The 19,615-nt window shown below is 36.2% G+C and overlaps 1 protein-coding gene across 6 annotated transcripts in view; it reads right to left on the reverse strand.

Moving 5' to 3' along the window:
* The window catches only part of LOC100435555 (protein arginine N-methyltransferase 3), a 127,634-nt gene that overhangs the window by 71,548 nt on the left and 36,471 nt on the right, over nucleotides 1-19,615 (reverse strand). For all 6 annotated transcript variants that reach the window (XM_054524578.2, XM_054524583.2, XM_054524584.2 and 3 more), the window contains one exon: nucleotides 11,061-11,160. In XM_054524578.2, the coding sequence (XP_054380553.1) occupies nucleotides 11,061-11,160 (100 nt within the window). The remainder of the gene's footprint in view (nucleotides 1-11,060; nucleotides 11,161-19,615) is intronic.

Raw genomic sequence — 19,615 nt, forward strand, 5'->3', positions numbered from 1 at the left:
CTCGGGAGGCTGAGGCAGGAGAATGGCGTGAACCAGGAAGGCGGAGCTTGCAGTGAGCCGAGATCGCACCACTGCACTCCAGCCTGGGTGACAGAGCGAGACTCTGTCTCAAAAAAAAAAAACAAACAAACAAAAAACTATGCTGCTGCCACCACTGCCACAAACTTCTACAGCCTATACCACTGAGTCACTCATATTATTGCTGATGTTGAACACAGGTCAAGAAGCTGCAAAGAGACTATACCACTGCACCTATCTGGAAACATACTCACCACACCATTCCCAACTGGAACACTAAAACTCATCTACAACAGGCAGAAGTCTTTCCCGTTGCAACACTAGGAAGTCTGGAAAAGGCAACTGCTCCACCAGATGTCTACATCAAAAAAGTTGAATGATTTCAAATACAAAACCTAATGATACATCTCAAAAAACTAGAAAAGCAAAGTAGAAGGAAAGAAATAACAAAGGTCAGAGCAGAAACGAACAAAATTGAGACTTAAAAAATACAAAAGATCAATAAGAAAACTTGTTTTTTAAAAAAGATAAGCAAAATTGACAAACCATTAGCTAGACTAACCAAGAAAAAAAAAAGAGAAAACACCAAAATAAATAAAATCAGAAACAAAGAGACATTAAAATAGATACCATAGAATTAGAAAGGTTTATTAGAGACTATGATGAACAACTATATGCTAACAAATTGGAAAACCTACAGGAAATGGATACATTCCTGGACACATACAACCTACCAAGATTGAACCAGGAATAGAAAATCTGAACAGAACACAAGTAACTAGATTGAATCAGTAATAAAAAGTCCATCAAAGAAAAATTCAGGACCCGATGCTTTCACTGCTAAATTGTACCAAACACTTAAAGAACTAACACCGATTACTCTCAAACTCTTCCAGAAAATCAAGAGGGGGGATTTCTTCCAAACTCATTCTATGAGGTTAGCATTACATAGATAACAAAATCAGTTAAAGACACTACAAAAAAAACAAACTGCAGGCCAATATCCCAGATGAACACAGATGTAAAAGTCCTTAACAAAATACAAGCAAACTAAATCTTGTGGCACATCAGAAGATCACTTGCCATGATCAAGTGGGATTCATCCCAGATATGCAAGGATGACAAAATGTACACAAGTCAATAAACATGATACTTCAACAAAATGAAGGACAAAAGCCGTATGATCATCTCAAAAGACACAGAGAAGCATCTGATAAAATTCAACATCCCTTCATGATAAATACTCTCAACAAGTTAGGCATAGAAGGAACGTACCTCAACACAATAAAGGCCATTAATGACAAACCCACAACCAACAACATACTGAATGGGGACAAGTTCAAACCATTTCCTCTTAGATATGGAATAAGACGAAGATGTCCACTTTCACCACTTTTATTCAACATAATACTAGCCAGGGCAATAAGGCAAGAGAAAGAAATAAAGGACATCCAAATTGGAAAGAAGGGAGACAAATTGTTCCTGTTTGAAGACAACATGATCTTATACAGAAAATCTAAAAACCTCTTAGAACTGACAAACACATTCAATAAAGCTGAATGATACAAAATCAATATACAAAAATCAGCAGCATTTCTATACCCAGGGGAAGTAATAAATCAAGAAAGCAATCCCATTTATATAACTACAGTAAAATAAAATACTTAGGAATAAGTTTAAACAAAGAGTTGAAAGATCTCTGCAATGAAAACTACAAAATACTGATGAAAGAAATTGAAGAGAACACCCCCAAAATGGAAAGTGATCCCACGCTTATGAATTGGAAGAATTAATACTGTTGAAATAACCATACTGGCCAAAGTGATTTACAGATTCAGTGTAATTCCTATCAAAATACCAATGACATTCTTCGTAGAAATAAACAACCCTAAAACTTGCATGAAACCACAGAAGATCCTGAATAGCCAAAGTGATCCTCAGCAAAAACAGCAAAGCTGGAGGCATCACAATTCCTGATGTCAACAAGCTATAGTAACCAAAACAGCATGATATTGGCATAAAAGCAGACACATAGACCAAAATAACAGAATAGAGAACCCAGAAATAAATCTATACATTTACAGCCAACCGATTTTTGGCAAAGGTACCAAAAACATTCATTGGAGAAGGGACAGTCTCTTCAATTGTTAAGAAAAATGGAAATCCATATGCAAACAAAAAAAAAAATCAAACTAGATCCCTATCTCCTACCATATACAAAAATCAACTAAAAATGGTCTGAGCATGGTAATTCTAGTACTTTGGGAGGCTGAGGTGGGTGGCTGGCTAGAGCCCAGGAGTTCAAGACCATCCTGGGCAATATGGCAAAACCCCATCTCTACTAAAAACACAAAAATTAGCTGGGTATAGTGGCGCACACCGGTAGTCCCAGCTCCTCAGGAGACTGGGGTGGAAGGATTGCTTGAGCCCAGGAGGCAGAGGTTGCGGTGAGCTAAGATGGTGCCACTGCATTCCAGCCTGGGTGACAGAAAATAAAGAAATTTTTTAAAAAATCAACTAAAAATGGATTAAATATTTAAATGTAAGACTTTAAATTATTAAACTAATAGAAGAAAACATAGGAGAAACGCTTCAGGACATTGGTCTGGGCAAAGATTTTGTGGAGATGATGTCAAAAGCACAAACAACAAAAGCAAAAATAGACAAATGGGATTATACCAAATTAAATAGCTTTTACAAAAAAATCCCATGCAGATGAGTAGAAGGATCAATATCATTAAAATGGTCACACTGCCCAAAGCAATGTATAGATTCAATGTTATTCCTATCAAACTACCAATGACATTCGTCACAGAACTAGGAAAAACTATTTTAAAATTCATATGGAACCAAAAAACGGCCCAAATAACCAAGGCAATCCTAAGCAAATAGAACAAAACTGGAGGTTTCACGTTTCCCAACTTCAAACTATACCACAGGGCTACAGTAATAAAAACAGCACAGTACTTGTACAAAAACAGACACATAGACCAATGGAACAGAACAGTGGGCCCAGAAATAAAGCCACACACCCACAACCTTCAATCAGATTGAAGATCACAATCTAATTTTCAACAAAGCTGACAAAAACAAGCAATGAGGAAAGGACTCCCTATTCACTAAATGGTGCTGGGGTAACTGCCTAGCCATATGCAGAAGACTGAAATTAGACCCCTTCCTTTCAACTCAAGATGGACTAAAGACTTAAATGTAAAACCCAAAACTATAAAAACCCCGAAAGACAACCCAGGCAATACCATCCTGGACATAGGAACAGGCAAAGATTTCATGACAAAGATGCCAAAAGCAACTGCAACAAAAGCAAAAATTGACAGTTTTTTAATTGTCAATTAAACTAAAGAGTTTAAACTAAAGGGTTTAATTAAACTAAAGAGCTTCTGCACAGCAAAAGAAACCAACAGAGTAAACAGACAACCCTTAGAATGCAAGAAAATATTTGCAAACTATGCATCTGACAAAGGTCTAATAACCAGCATCTATAAGGAATTTAAACAAATTTATACAAAAAGCAAACAACCCCATTAAAAGGTAGGCAAAGGACATGAAGAGACACTTTTCTAAAGAGGACATGCATGTGGCCAACAAGCATATGAAGAAAAGCTCAATATCACTGATCATTAGAGAAATGAACATCAAAATTACAATGAGATACCATCTCACACCAGTCAGAATGGCTATTATTAAAAAGTCAAAAAATAATGGTGCTGGCAAGATTGAGGCGAAAAGGGAACACTTAAACACTGTCTGAGTGTAAATTAGGTCAAACATTGTGGAAAGCAGTATGGTGATTCCTCAAAGAGCTAAAAACAGAACTACCAGGCCAGGTGTGGTGGTGCACGCCTATAATCCCAGCACTTTGGGAAGCTGAGGTGGGCAGATCACTTTAAGTCAGCAGTTCAAGACCAGCCTGGCCAACATGGTGAAACCTCATCTCTACCAAAAATACAAAAATTAGCCAGCACGGCGGTGCACGTCTGTAGTCCCAGCTACTCGGGAGGCCAAGATTGGAGAATTCCTTGAACCTGGCGGGTGGAGGTTGCAGGGAGACAAGATTGCACCACTGCACTCCAGCCTGGGAGACAGAGTGAGACCCTATCTTAAAAAAAAAACAAAAACAAAACAAAACAGAACTACCACTTGACCCAACAATTCCATTACTGGGTATATAACCAGAGAAATAAAAATCATTCTACCATAAAGAGCAAGATGCACGTGAATGTTCATTGCAGCATTATTCACAATAGCAAAGATACGGAATTGGAATCAACCTAAATGCCCATCAGTGACAGAGTGGATAAAGAAAATGGTGTCACAGATATGCCATAGAATACTATGCAGCCATAAAAAAGAACGAGATCACGTCTTTTGTGGGAACATGGATGGAGCTGGAGGCCATTATCTTTAGCAAACTAATGCAGGAACAGAAAACCAAATACCACGTTCTCACTTATAAGTGGGAGCTAAATGATGAGAACTCACGAATACAAGAAGGGAACAACAGACACTGGTGCCTACTTGAGGGTAGAGGTTGGGAGAAGAGAGATGAGTAAAAAAAAATAATTATTGGGTACTAGGCTTAGTACCTAGGTGATGAAATAATTTGTACAACAAACCCCCACGGCACAAGTTATTACCTAAATAACAAACCTGTATATGTACTCCCAGATCTGAAAGAAAAAAAAAAGCCACTAAAAAAGTAAATAAAGTTTCTGCACAGCAAAGAAAACAACAGAGTAAAGAGACAATCTGCAGAATGGGAGAAAATATTTGCAAATTATTTAGACAGTAAGAGATTAATATCCAGAATATATAAAGAACTCAACAGCAAAAACCCAAATAATCTGATCAAAAATGGGCAAATAAACTGAATAGACATCTCTCAAAAGAAGACATATAAAAGGCCAGCAGGTATATTAAAAAATGCTCAACATTACTAATCATCAGGAAAATGCAAACAAATTATAATGTGATATTATTTCATGCCAGTTAGAAAGGCTGTTATCAAAAAGACAAAATAAGGATGCAAGGATGCAGAGAAGGAGAATTCTTATACACTGTTGGTAAGAATATAAATTAGTATAGCCATTATGAAAAAGAGTATAGAGGTTCCTCAAAAAACTAAAAATACAACTACTATACGATCCTGCAATCACACTACCGGGTATACATATTCAAAGGAAAGGAAAACAGTATGTCAAAGAAGTGTCTGTACTCCCACGTTTATAACAGCACTATTCACAATAGCCAAGATATAGAATCAACCTAAGTGTCTATTAAGAGTTGAATGGACAAAAAAAAAATGTAGCATATATACACAATATACAGTTTACAGGAGACAATTTGTATTTATAATAAATGTGTATGTGCCTATAAATGTAAGCTGTGCAAATTTGAAGGGTTTACTTTTACTCCCAGGTAGAAGTAAACAGTATTACTGATAAAATATTTTTAAGTTGTTATACAATTTTAGAGTTTAAAATAAAAATTAACAAGTATTTTGTGTTCTCTGAGGGATTACCTGAAAAATGTTTGTAAGGGCAGTTAATTCATGTTCCTGAATAACTTAACCTTTTAATATTCATGATTAGAATACTTTGTAACTTACTGAAGATTGAATAAAAGAAAGGCTAGGAAGTGGTTAAGAGCATAGACAAGAACAAAAGTATAGATTATAAGACCAAAATAATTATACACAAGGGACCTATTAATTACATTTCTATTTTCTTTGCTTTCATTTTATTCTTGATTCAGATGTTAGCATATCTATGAAAAAATATGAACCACAATTTTTCTTTCATTGTTCAACTACTATAAATATCTCTCTGTTAATACTTAACAGTACTAGAAAATAGTACTGTGGAATGGGAATTTTATATTTTATCTAAAATTATTAGGCATTGTCAGCACTGCCTAAAAATTGTTTCCAAGGCAGCAAACTGAGAATTATGCTTGAAATATACGTAAAGTACATTTTGATTCAACTAACGTTAAGAAAAATACCAAGAATACCCCAAATCCCAATAACTCACATCCATCAGCTTACTTTCATATTTCTGCACACCAACCACAGACAGTCAATTAGTAAATGCTAGACATGGAAAGAGAAAGTCTTCCGCTTTTACAAAGGGCTGTAAGCAAGGGAGAAGCCCTAAGAATGTTCTTCCTCCAAGAATTAATATTCTTTATTTCATGTATATGATAATTTTCAACTTTTATTGAATTAGCTAGCGTAGTAGCTCGCTCATGAGTTACAGAGTACTTAAAAGTTTGTATAACTTTCAAAACTGAATAGCTAAATTATTGAGATCTTATGTGCCAGAAACTGTTCTAAAAAATTTGCATGTATTAACTCATTTAACCCTCACAAAAAACCTTATGAAGTAGGTAATACTGTTATTTTCATTTTATAGAGAAGGAAACTGAGGCACAGAGCGGTAACATGCCCAAGAATGGAGGTAGTTTCCCTCTGGAGCAACATTCTTAACCCTGTCATATACTATCTCCATGCCTTCATGTGTTGTACATAAAATTATAAATGTCTGAGGCCAGCGAATTTCTGTCTGGGAACGTTCTCTTACAATTTTACAATTCACATTCCGTCATTATTTACTAATGCTAAGCCTCGTGGACTTAGTCTATGTGTTTGCAAAGTTATGCTGAAAACATAGAGGAAATATAGCAACACCAAATGAGTCAATTTGGCTTACTGAGTCAGAATTAGGGATGCTTACTTTAAACAGTTTTATTAAGCAGGCAGAAATAAGAAGCAATAAAGAACAGCTCTCAAAACAAGAACTTCTATTGGTAGACTAAAATGTAAAAAATGAGGACACATACACAAAGACATAGGTATTAACATCTTCCAGGAATTAAACTGTTCACATTTAACTGAGACAATTTTGTCAAACAGAAATTCCATCTGATAAAAATGAAAATGTAGAGCATGAGGACTACAGTTAGTAATATTGTATTGTATATAAAAAATTTCCTAAGAGAATAGATTTTAGGTGCTCTTATTACATACACAAAGACAGGTAAGTATGTGAGATGACAGACATGTTAATTTGACAGCAGTAATAATCTCACTGTGTAAATCAAAACATCATGTTGTACACCTTAAATATATAAAATAAAAAGAAAACTTCTCTTAAATAAAAACAAAAATGAAAATATAAAATTAAAGGCAAGCCTAAAACTGGAAATTTGTTAATGAAAGCCAAGTGATCGTTTATTAAATAACATGCTAACAGCAATAATTTAGCTTTTAAAATTACATTCTTATCTAGAAAAACCTTCCAAAATAAAGACAAAAATTCATGAACAGGTGCAGACTAGAAACATATTTAGATTAAGCCATGGAAATAGTGGACCACAGTAGAAGAAAACAGATGTACATCTCTGCAATATATGATTTCTACATTGCTCTACTGGATTACACATCCATTAAACATCTGTGCCCAATTCTGGAGGGTATATTCCATTTTTGTCTTTCCTTGTTGAAAATACTTGTAAAAAGAGAAAAAAAATGCTTAACCATGGTTCATTCTAGATTTTTGCATCCTTATTATGTTGTAAGTAAAAAAAATGCTTAACCATGGTTCATTCTAGATTTTTGCATCCTTATTATGTTGTAAGTAAAAAAAAATGCTTAACCATGGCTCATTCTAGATTTTTGCATCCTTATTATGTTGTAAGTAAAAAACAAAATAAAGACAGGAGTCTGTGCAATTTAAGTTTAAAATGCTGGTTCATGAAAATGTGGCTACAGATTTAAAATAGTTGTTTACCATTTGCCTACTGTTTCAGCCAATGTGCCTGAAACATGGAGAATAAAGTTTAGAAAGCATACCTGCCCTTTGTTTAATTATGTAATTGATGTTTTCCAGCTTCTCAAATCAAAAATCCTAATGAAAGTACCAAATAAAGTTAGGGACTTCTAGGATTTAGAATATGCCATAAATGATATTTCCAATCCACAAAGATGATTGAAAATAATTTAGCACAAGCCTTCTTACACTTAAGTGCAAATTTCACTAGAGAAATAAGGCCATCCAGAGCTGACTGCCATAGAATAACTGCCATAAGTTTAGTGTCCAATGCCCCACCTAGAGCACTTAAAACAGTTGCTAGACTTCAACTCACTTAAAACAAGGAAAGGCAGACAGTGAGATAATGCAAATGCTTAAGTAACACCTTTGTGGTGAGGAAGAAGAAAAGTTCTTAGTTATCCCTTCCTGGATACACTGATTTGTTTTTCATTACTGGCTTCGAAGAACCTTGGCTTCCAAACAACTGGCTCCTTTCATCTCAGGCTCCAGTGACTCCAGTGACTGCCTTCCTGATGAAGAGAGAGGTCTTACCCGACCAACGCTCTGAAGTGAAAGGTGTTCTTTATTTCAGTTAGAGCAAGGGTCCCCAACCCCCAAGCCAGGGATGGGTACTGGTCCATGGCCTGTTAGGAACTGGACTACACAGCAAGAGATGAGTGGCAGGCCAGCATTACCACCTGAGCTCTGCCTCCTGTCAGATCAGCAGTGGCACTAGATTCTCATAGGAGCATGAACCCTATTGTGAACTGCCCAAGTGAGGGATCTAGACTGTATGCTACTGATGAGAATCTAATGATGTGAGGTGGAACAGTTTTATCCTGAAACCATCCCATCCCCATCCCCCAATCCATGAGAAAACTGTCTTCCATGAAACTGGACCCTGGTGCCAAGAAGTCTGGGGACTGCTGAGTTACAACTACAAACTAGGAAAAGAGAAACCACAAAAGCTATTTAAAATAGAGGAAAATTAATATCAAAAGTCACTTATACAGAGGATAAAAGATATGAGCAGTCATCAAGAGAGTGAGACAACCAGACCTGATAATGCCCAGAAGTAACTAGCATTCCTAGGCTACTGCTACAAGAACCCAGGGCTGGGGTTGCACAGTGGATGCTGGAATTTCAGCATGCCTGTCCGGTGGAAAGTGGAACCACAAAAGAAACAGCTTTTGCCAGCAACACACTAGAGATAAAGTAAGAAGGGAAAAAATGCCCTAGCTTCTCCCTTTCTTAAATCTTGGGAGATTTAGTGTTTCTAGTGTTTCCCATTGGGTTCCCCAAACTCAGTAGAAGTTAGCCATCATTGGAGCTTGGTAAAGGCAGCCTGCAGGGTTAGCCTTCCTTGGTACAGAAGAAAGCAGAAGGGTACAAAATGGATTCCAGTACAACTTTCAATAAAGTTCACATCATAAAGACAATCTCATGAATTCATTCAATCCAGCTAACTGCAGTTATTAAACCAGCTGCCTCTAAGATATCAATTGCATATTAATAATTCTAGATCATCTTTCAGATTTGGAAGTGAAAAATCCTCGAACATCAATATCCAGAAGTATAATTCTGCTAGGCAGAGCAAGAACTATCCCATTAGTTATTGTAATCAGATATATAATAATGTTCAACTGAGGTAACAGGAAGTTTGGACAAGTCTTTCTTTTGGTTTGCCTATAAAGTCTATTTTGGAGTAATTTAAAAGATGCATTTTCTAAGAAGAGTAAAATATACAGCATAAACTATTTAAAATTCTTGTCAAGTATATGCGCCAAATGTGCTTTCTCCGAAGCATCTTTTCATAGTCTTTAAAGAAATGTTACATTTTTTAATTCATATCTACTCTTTCAATTCATGAGAAATCAGAGTGCTAATACAAATTCTTTGGTGTGAGAATATTGATATTGTGACTAAAGGTTGTTTAAGGCCAATCTTAGCATAAAAAAAAATCAACATACTGTTTCACATACAAAACAGTAACTGTCAACAGCTATGACTGTCATCAGCTCTAGACTGGAACTCCCTACACTACTACATTAAATCTGAATATTCCAAAAGTTCCTTGAAACATCTATTTCACTAGGATTATAACTATGTTTATTCAAAATTTATAAAAAATTATAAAGCAAAACTCATTGTTTTCAAAATTTTTTGATAAATTTTATGAAAATATACCAAATAGAACTTTAAGGAAAAAAATTATTTCAAAATAATTTAAAAATCTTTATTAGAAATACTATCCAGTTTATTTCTGTCAAACTGACATATCAGTAAGTCAAATCAGCTGTCAAATACATTTTTTTTTTCGAGGTGGAGTCTTGCTCTGTCACCCAGGTTGGAGTGCAGTGGCGTGATCTTGGCTCACTGCAACCTCTACCTCCTGGGTTCAAGCCATTCTCCTGCCTCAGCCTCCCAAGTAGCTGGGATTACAGATGCCTGCCACCACACCCGGCTAATTTTTGTATTTTTAGTAGAGATGGGGTTTCATCATGTTGGCCAAACTCCTGACCTCAGGTGATCCACCTGCCTCAAATTCCTGACCTCAGGTGATCCACCTGCCTCAGCCTCCCAAAGTGCTGGGATTACAGGTGTGAGCCACCATTCCCAGCCTCCATTAATTTTATTTTCCATATATTTAAAAATAAATATTCTGTCTTGACTCAAGACTTCAACAGCAAATTATAAAGCGATGTAACATACCTTTCTTTTAATATTTCAATAACAGCAATAAATTCTATTTTATGTGATAATGGACATTGATTACATGGCCCAACAGATTAGAAAGATAGGACATTCAGTATGATAATGGTGGCAATATCATGTTAATTTTGATGAAACAGTCCTAATAAGTTCTTGTTAGTCCCTGGAGGCTTTCAGGCAAACACTTAGGTATCTAAAACTTAGAAAGTAGGAAAATAATTTATTAGGATTTTTAAGATAAAAAAGATAATTTATCACTTTTTAAAGATTATGAATAGCCAATAAATAAGGGCCATTTCAGAATAAACCACAGTAAGAAGACTGTAGCTATTTTTTTAAATTACACATTATAGTATCTAATATAGCTATTTAAAAAATAATGTCACCATTCTGCCATGTATGAAATATAATTAAATTCATGAAAATTATTCTCTTATTCATTACTTTAAAAAAGTTTTTTCATTTTACCAATGAAAGCAGTTTTTTTCTGTAAACACTCACCATCCACTCAGATATGATAACATCTACTTTTTCTACAGGAAGATGAACTTCTTCAATCTTTCCTTTAATTAGTGTAATAGTATCTTCAAGTTTATTTAGTCTGAAAATTATCATAATGAATTAGATTAGTAGGTTAAACAGATTCTGAAAGCTAGTTAAATTACATAATTTTTTGCCAACAACTCGTATAGTTTTGTGGGACAAAAAAGTATTTCAATCAAAGTTTAGTTGTTCTTTGGACATTATAATTATTTTATGGTTATTCCATGAATGCCCAAAGATGTTTCTGGTTAATACGGCAATACAGTGAACCAATATTTAAAATCTGAGTTTGAAAAGATCCAAATTTTATCAAGAATAACATGTCAATGAAGTTACATGTCTTTAAAACAAACAACAACACAGTGGTGAAGACAGACATATAAGACATATAAAAGTATGGTTTAAAGGGAAGTGGTGTGTCTGTCACAGGGGTGAGAGAATTTGAAGCCCCAAGCCCCTACTCTAACCCCCAGATTCTCTAGCATTTGTCAGCTATGTGATCTTCACCAAATTTTTAAGTAATTTCGTTGAGCCTGTGCTACTCCTGTGTAAAAGAGAATAATACTGACCCTATTTACTTCACAGGCTGTTAAGAGGATCAAATACTTGTGAAAGCTATACATGTATCTATAAACAATAATGACACTATCATCAACAAAACATTAAGTGTTATATAAAACCTGAAATCCTATCACTATCAAAAATTAACCTTGACCAGTGGCATTCATTAGATGTTCTTATACACTTGATCATAAGATTAGCAATATTTCCCCTTCTTTTATAATATGAAACAACAGTTATTTTCACAAAGGTGAATGTAAGCTGCTGGTTAAGTTTACATCTGATTAATAAATTCTCAATTCTCAGAATGTACATTAACTATAGAGGATTTTTTTCCTGCATCAAAGAAGAAATTGTCCCCCCTTAACTTCATTGGGTATTATTTACAAACAATTCAATGCATTCATTTTAGGGTAATTTTGTTAAATTCTGAAAAACAGATACTTTGTTGACCATCACAATCAATATATAGAACATTTCCTCTTCCCCCAAAGATTAGTGCCCATTCCCAGAAAATCTCCCCATCCACAAGCAACCACTGATTTTCTTTCTTTCATTATACATTAGAGTTGCATTTTATAGAGTTTCATACTAACAGAATCGTGCTGATTCTTTTTGTGCCTGGCTTCCTCCGATAAGCATGATACATTTTTAGTTTCACGTATGCTTTTGTGTATATCAGTAGTTTGTTCCTTGCTACTGCTGAGTAGTATTCCACCACATGGATAAATCACAATTTTGTTTATACATTTACCTGTGTATGTAATTCTGGATTGCTTCTAGCTTTGGACCATAATGAATAAAGCTGGTATAAACATCTGTGTATAAGCAGAATTGCTCCATCAAATGGTAGTGTATACCTAACTTTTTAAATAAACTGCCAACTTGTTTTACAAAGCATATAAACAATTTGACATTTCCAGCAGTAATACACGTGCATTCCTGTTGCTTCACATCCTTGTTAATACTCACTATTGTTGATCTTCGAGATTTTCACTGTGTAGAAAGAATTCATTGTAGTTATAAAGTGCATTTTCCTAATGATCAAGCATTTTTTCTAGGCTTGCTTGCCATATTCCAATGTCTTCTTTTGTTCGAATCTTTTGCCCATTTAAAACATCAGGTCAGTTGTATTCTTTCTTTTTTTTTTTTTAAAGACAGGGTCTCACTCTGTTGCCCAGGTTAGAATGCAGTGGTGCAATCACAGCTCACTGTAGCCTCAACCTCTCTCAAGCTCAAGTGATCCTCTCACCTCAGACTCCTGAGTAGCTGGGACTACAGGTGCGTGACACCATGCCTGGCTAATATTTGTGTTCTTTGTAGGGATGGGGTTTCTCTATGTTGTGGCTGGTCTCAAACTCCTGGGCTCAAACAATCCACCTACCTCAGCCTCCCAAAGTGCTGGGATTACAGGCATCAGCCACCACACTTAGCCCAGTTGTATTCTTATTACTGAATTCTAAGAGTTCTTTACATATTCTGGATACAAATTCTGTCAGATTTATGTACAGTGAGTAATTCTGCCATACTGTGGCTTGGTTCTTAATTTTTTAAATGGTATGTTTTGAAGAGCTAAAGTTTTTAACTTTGATAAAGACCAACTTACCATTTTTTTCTTTTATGGTTCATGCTTTTGGTGACATATCTAAGTAATCTTTGCCTACACCAAATAATTCACCTATGTTTTCTCCTAAAATGTTTTCAGTTTTCATTTAATTTTCCCATATGTATCTTGTTCATTTTTCCCCCATATCAATAACTACTGATACAGTGTTGAAAAAACTTTGTTGGACAGACTATCAACAGTGACAGTTTCCACGTTGTTGGGAAAACTATCACTAACTTACGGAATTACTTTGGTATCTTTGTCACAAACAACCATGTATGTGTGGATTTATTTCTGGACTTTCAATTCTGCCCCCAAATTTAGATGTGTATCCTTATGCCAATACAACACTTCCTTGATTACTATAGCTTTAAATTCAGCCAAGAAATTTGATAGCGTACCTCCTTAAAGTTTATTCTTTTTAAAAATCCTTCTGGCTATTCTTGATCATTTGCACTCCCATACCAATTTTTTTTTTTTTTTTTGAGATGGAGTCTCACATTGTTGCCCAGGCTGGAGTACAGTGGAGCAATCTCGGCTCACTGTAAACTCCGCCTCCCAGGTTTATGCCATTCTCCTGCCTCAGCCTCCTGAGTAGCTGGGACTACAGGTGCCCGCCACCATGCCCAGCTAATTTTTTGTATTTTTAGTAGAGATGGGGTTTCATCGTGTTAGCCAGGATGGTCTCGATCTCCTAACCTCGTGATCCACCTACCTCGGCCTCCCAAAGTGCTGGGTTTACAGGCGTGAGCCACCGTGCCTGGCCTTTTTTTTTTTTTTTTTTTTTTAAGAGAGAATCTCACTCTATCACTCAGGCTGGGGTGCAGTTGTGTGATCATGGCTCACTGCAACCTCAAACTCCCAGGATCAAGAGAATTTTTTGGAACTGATAAAAAGCATTAAGCCACAGACAAAAGTAATCCAATGAATCTCAAGACTAAATTTTTAAAAATCTTTAATACTTAAAAAAATCAGAGAAAAAAATTAACAAATGCAAATTATCTTCAATGGAATAACAATTGTTCTGACACGTGACTTAATAGCAATGATGAAAGCCATAGATAGTAGAATATCACCAATGAACTACGCAAACCTTTTCTTAAACTGCCAAAGTAAAAATATTTTAGACTTGCAGGACATATGATCTCTGTTGCAACTATTTAACTGCTATTGCTGTGTGAAAGAGGCAACAGACAATATGTAAACAAAAAGCCCCAGCCGTGTTCCAGCTTTACTTACAAAAACAGGTAGCTGGCCCATGGACTGAGGTTTACCAACTCCTGTGCAACAATATTACTGCCAATGTAGAATTCTATATGTAGAGAAAAGTATCTCCCAGAATTATAGGCAAAATACATTTCAGACCAACAAACAACAATCTCTTTGGCTACTGACATAAATGTACAATGAAGGAAATATTAAAAAATTAGTTCAAGAAGAAGAAAACTGGTCCTAGATGGTCAGGGAAAAAGGAAGAAATGAGAGAAGCGAATGGACATACGTGGATGAATGAATACATAAGATCAGAGTGTCAAATCTAATTCACATGAACCAGAGATCTTACTCAGTGTCAAGCTTTACAAATAATTTTTAAAATACAGGGAATCAGGAAGTCCAGACTAAGAGATTTGGGAAATTAAAAGCAGCTGCTTCAGTCCTGCCTTCCCTATATGAGCTACACAATCTCTGGCCCAGAGTAGAAAAGGTCTTCAAACGGGGTGGATGGGTTATCAATTCACACAGTAAGAAGCCTTGCTCTATGGGCCAGGTTGATCCCTACTTCTTCTGAGTCTCCTGATTGCCTGTACCTTTGAAATTATTAATAAAGTTTAAAACTGGGTAATCTCTCTTGGTAATATTGGGTAATTAGGTTCACGTGTGTCTGACTTGACACTATGTTAGCTCAGGATGGTGCTGTGTGCAGGACTCTCTTGCAGACCCATGAATCACAAAGGCTAAGGAATTTTTTTTAGTCAGAAAAAGGAAGGAATTAAAAAAAAAAAAAAAACTGGCAGAGGATTGAATCCTAGCCTTGGTAGGAAATGGCAAGATTTAGAGAACTAGCTAGTGGACTGGTAGGGAATAGTACGCAGAGGGGAAGATTGTGAAAAATCCCATTCTCTGGCTATTGCTAGTTTCTAATAAATGTCAGTCCTTTTAAAGAGGAAATGGCGGCGAGAGAGAGTTTTTCCTCTCACTGAAAGACCTTCTTATGCTTTTACGTCTACCTGGAAAAATGAAGTATTCAATAGGAAAGTAATGAACTTAAAACTATGAGTTGTCACAAAGACAATGCAGACAGAGGACAAGTTTCGGGGACTACTATGTTCTGAGAGTATTCAGTAAAAAACAAAAGAAACTGTTTTACAAAGAAACACAAGAAAAGCCTGGTGATTCACTATTGGCATAAACTCTCAACATTTACTACTGGCATAAATTCTCAGAATTAACAATCAGGGAAACACATCACTTACTTTACATACTACTGAGTAGAAGGGATAACTGGCTTGATGATTGATCCCCAAGTGGCTGTGAAGAGATTCTTCCAGGTGGTATGACAACTAATCTGCTACAGTGAGTAAAAGCAGGATTGCAGCATACCTACCCCAAGAGGGGTTACTGCCATACTCTCTTCCCCACATATAAAGCAAACAGTCCTTCTGAAGGAGTAGGCATGCTAGGAGTGCAACTGAACTTAGATAGGCTTTATGATAACAATAGAATTTACTGCTATGGACACAGGTGACAATATGTAGAAATTAGCAACTCCCCATTCTCGAGTACTTTATGTAATCTTACCATTAGGAGGCCAAGAGAATATTCAAGAGGCACTATCTGATTGACTGGCTCAGTTAACAAGCGTGGGGCCCACATGATGTTTTTAACATAAAAAGGAAAAGGAAAATCAACAAGAGGAAAGAAAGGACAAGGGAAAAAATAACCAGCTCATTAAGAAGGACTCAATGGTTTTTGAAAAATGACGTAAAAAAGAGAAATTAGATGAGGGTTCTACGAAGAAATTATTAACAAGCTTTGTAGAGGACAGTTCGAATCCTGGTGGTCACTAAGGGTTTTTGGAGACTTATTTTTTGCATAAGTGATTGCAGAAAACAATAAAACAAAAGATACCTGAGAAATATATGGCAAGGAGATAATGATCAAGGTCAGAAGGTGGTGGGGAGGAAGAAATTAAAACAGCTGACCCATGATTCTCAGCCAACATTTATTGGGGGATGTTAATCCCCAGGGTGAATTTTCCATTTAAAGTGACTTAATGTCCTTGCATTGTCTGGGAGGAGGTTAAAAATATTAACAATAGGCCAGGAGTGGTGACTCATGCTTATAATACCAGCATCTTGAGAGGCCAAGACGGGAGGATTGCTTGAGCCCAGGAGTTCAAGACCAGCCTAGGCAACATAGGAAGAACCTGTCTCTACAAAAAATAAACAAACTAGCCAGGCATGGTGGCGTGCGCCTGTGGTCCCGGCTACTCGAGAGGCAAGGTGGGAGGATCACTTGGGCCTGGGAGGTCAAGGCTGAAGTGAGACATGATTTTGCCACTGCACTCCAGCCTGGATGACAAAGTAAGACCCTGTCTCAAACAAACAAACAAAAAATAATAATAAATTCTGATTAATTATGTATTCAGCATCTTGATACTTTTACCGTAATTTGTTTATAGCTTCTTTCTAATGTCTGTACTCATAAACATACATAAACATAAAAACAGTTTTGTTTTTTCATATCCAATCTTATATTTCTCTTTTTATCATATTAGTGCATTGGCTAGGATCTCCTTTATAGTGTTGGATAGAAGAGGTGATGAAAGGTATCCTTGTCCTGTTCCTGAACTTAAAGAGAATGCTTTCAATGCTTCATCACAATACTGGTTGTAGGTTTTGTTTTTATAGATATTCTGTATCAGCAGTCCCCAACCTTTTTGGCACCAGGGACCAGTTTCGTGGAAGACAATCTCTCCATGGACCCGGGGGTGGGAGATGGTTTTGGGATGAAACTGCCACCTCAGATCATCAGGTATTAGATTCTCGTAAGGAATGCACAACCTAGATCCCTCGCATATGCAGTTCACAATAGCGTCTGCAATCCGTGAAAATCTAATGCCCCCACTGATCTGACAGGAGGCGGCGCTCAGGCGATAATGTTTACTCACCCACTGCTCACCTCCTGCTGTGCGGTCCAGTTCCTAACAGGACACCCACAGATACTCATCCGCAGCCTGGGGAATGGGGACCCCTGTTCTTTATCATATTAGGACACTGCTTTCTAACTCTAGTTTGCTAACAGTTTTAAATACATAGATACATTGAATGGATACTAAATTTTATCAGACTTCTATACTGCATCTCTTGAGACGCTCTCAATAGATTTTTCTGATTTTCTCATATTTAACCAACTTTGCATTCCTAGAATAAACTTTACTTCCCAATTTATTGCTCAGTTTTCCTCTTTTTTTTTTTTTTTTTTTTGAGACAGAGTCTTGCCCTGTCACCCAGGCTAGAGTGCAGTGGCACGATCTCAGCTCACTGCAACCTCCGCCTCCAGGGTTCAAGCAATTCTCCTGCCTCAGCCTCCCAAGCAGCTGGGATTACAGGCATGTGCAACCATGCCGGGCTAATTTTTGTATTTTTAGTAGAGATAGGGTTTCGCCATGTTGCTCAGGCTGGTCTCGAACTCCTGGCCTAAAGTAATTCACCCACCTTGACCTCCCAAAGTATTGGAATTACAGGCGTGAGCCACTGTGCCTGGCCTAGTTTTCCAATATTTTTATTAGGATTCTTGCATTTGCATTCATGAATGAGTGACTTGTGATTTTCGATTCTACTGCCTTAGTGAAGTTTTAGTATAAAGGTTATACAGGCCTCATATAATGATGCTTGATTCTTGATAAAAATGATAGTGTAAGTACAAAGATTAATGAATGGGACCAGAACAACTGGGTCATCTAAATAGAATACCAAAAAAAGGAACAAAACTGGACCACCACTTCATACTATATACAAAAATCAATGCCTAAGTGTAAAAAGCACAATTATAAAGCATTTACAAGAAAATATACCCTCTATAACCTAAGAAAAGGTACAGATTCCTTACTCAACTCACAAACAGTGGCAACTATAAATAAGAATGTTGCCATATGAAAACTGAGAATTTCAGATCATCAAGATATTACAAAGAGGGTAAAAAGGCAAACACGAATGAGAGAAGACTTTCACATTACATAAAACCTATCAACAGTTCAAATCCAAAATATACATATAGATTGCCTACGAATACTTGAACAAGACACAACTCAAAAGAAACCTGAGCAAAAGGCATAAACAGATATTTCACAGAAAAAGGAAATCCAAATGGCTAACAACTGCATGAAAAGGTGCTCAGTTTCATTAGCAATCAAAGAAACAAAAATTAAAACTGCAATGAGATACTGCTACACAAATGACTGGAAACATTTTTTAACGGTGGATAATACCAACCAGAACTGTTACATACTATAGGTATAAGATAAAGTGGTATAATCACTTTGGAAAATAGTCTGGCAATATCTAGGAAATTTGAAGATATGTATACCCTAAGGACCACAGTTCTACTTGTAAGTATACACCCCCAGATGTGTGCACCAGGGCACATGTAAAAACTGATCATAACAAAATTGTTCATAGTAGCCCATCTGATCAAGAAAGAGCAGTGGAGGTGGGTGGGATTCTCAATTGGTGGCAAAGTTCTCTTGGCCTGGGTGATGGTTACATGTTTAATTTCATTTGTTATTTATGGATACTTATGCATATTAAACATGTTTATTGATGTTTTATGTACTCATTTTACACATTTCATACAAAAAGTTTTAAAGAAATGCTTATGAGTTTTTTTTTCAAAAGGGTATTTAATAAAATTCTGATGAAATTGCTATAGTTGCTTGTTGCTTACCGAAATACTGATTAAGGCTTTAACAATGACAAACACTTCAAAGAAAACGGAAGGCAAGCTTCTTTTAAAAGAGAAAAATATTCCCATTGCTTAAAAATATCTTCAGAATGGTTATGCTGAAACAAGATCTGTGTTCTGTAAAAGACCATCTGCTAGGCCTGTTTATCGTCTGCTACAAGTCAAAATCCTATTTGTATCAGTAATTATTTGTTGTTCAAATATGACTATAACAAGAAAGATTATGATTTAAGGGAAAACACAGGAAAAAAGACAAAGCCTTGTAATTCCCATTAATTTTGTATTAAAACAGATATCATTGACACAGACAACCTCTTTCATGAGACTGTTCATTACCACCTGATTTTTTCCATTCATGAAAAAAATATACAGATTTTACTTA

This window comes from Pongo abelii, chromosome 9 (assembly GCF_028885655.2).
Source record: "Pongo abelii isolate AG06213 chromosome 9, NHGRI_mPonAbe1-v2.0_pri, whole genome shotgun sequence".
Taxonomy (NCBI): Eukaryota; Metazoa; Chordata; class Mammalia; order Primates; family Hominidae; genus Pongo; species Pongo abelii.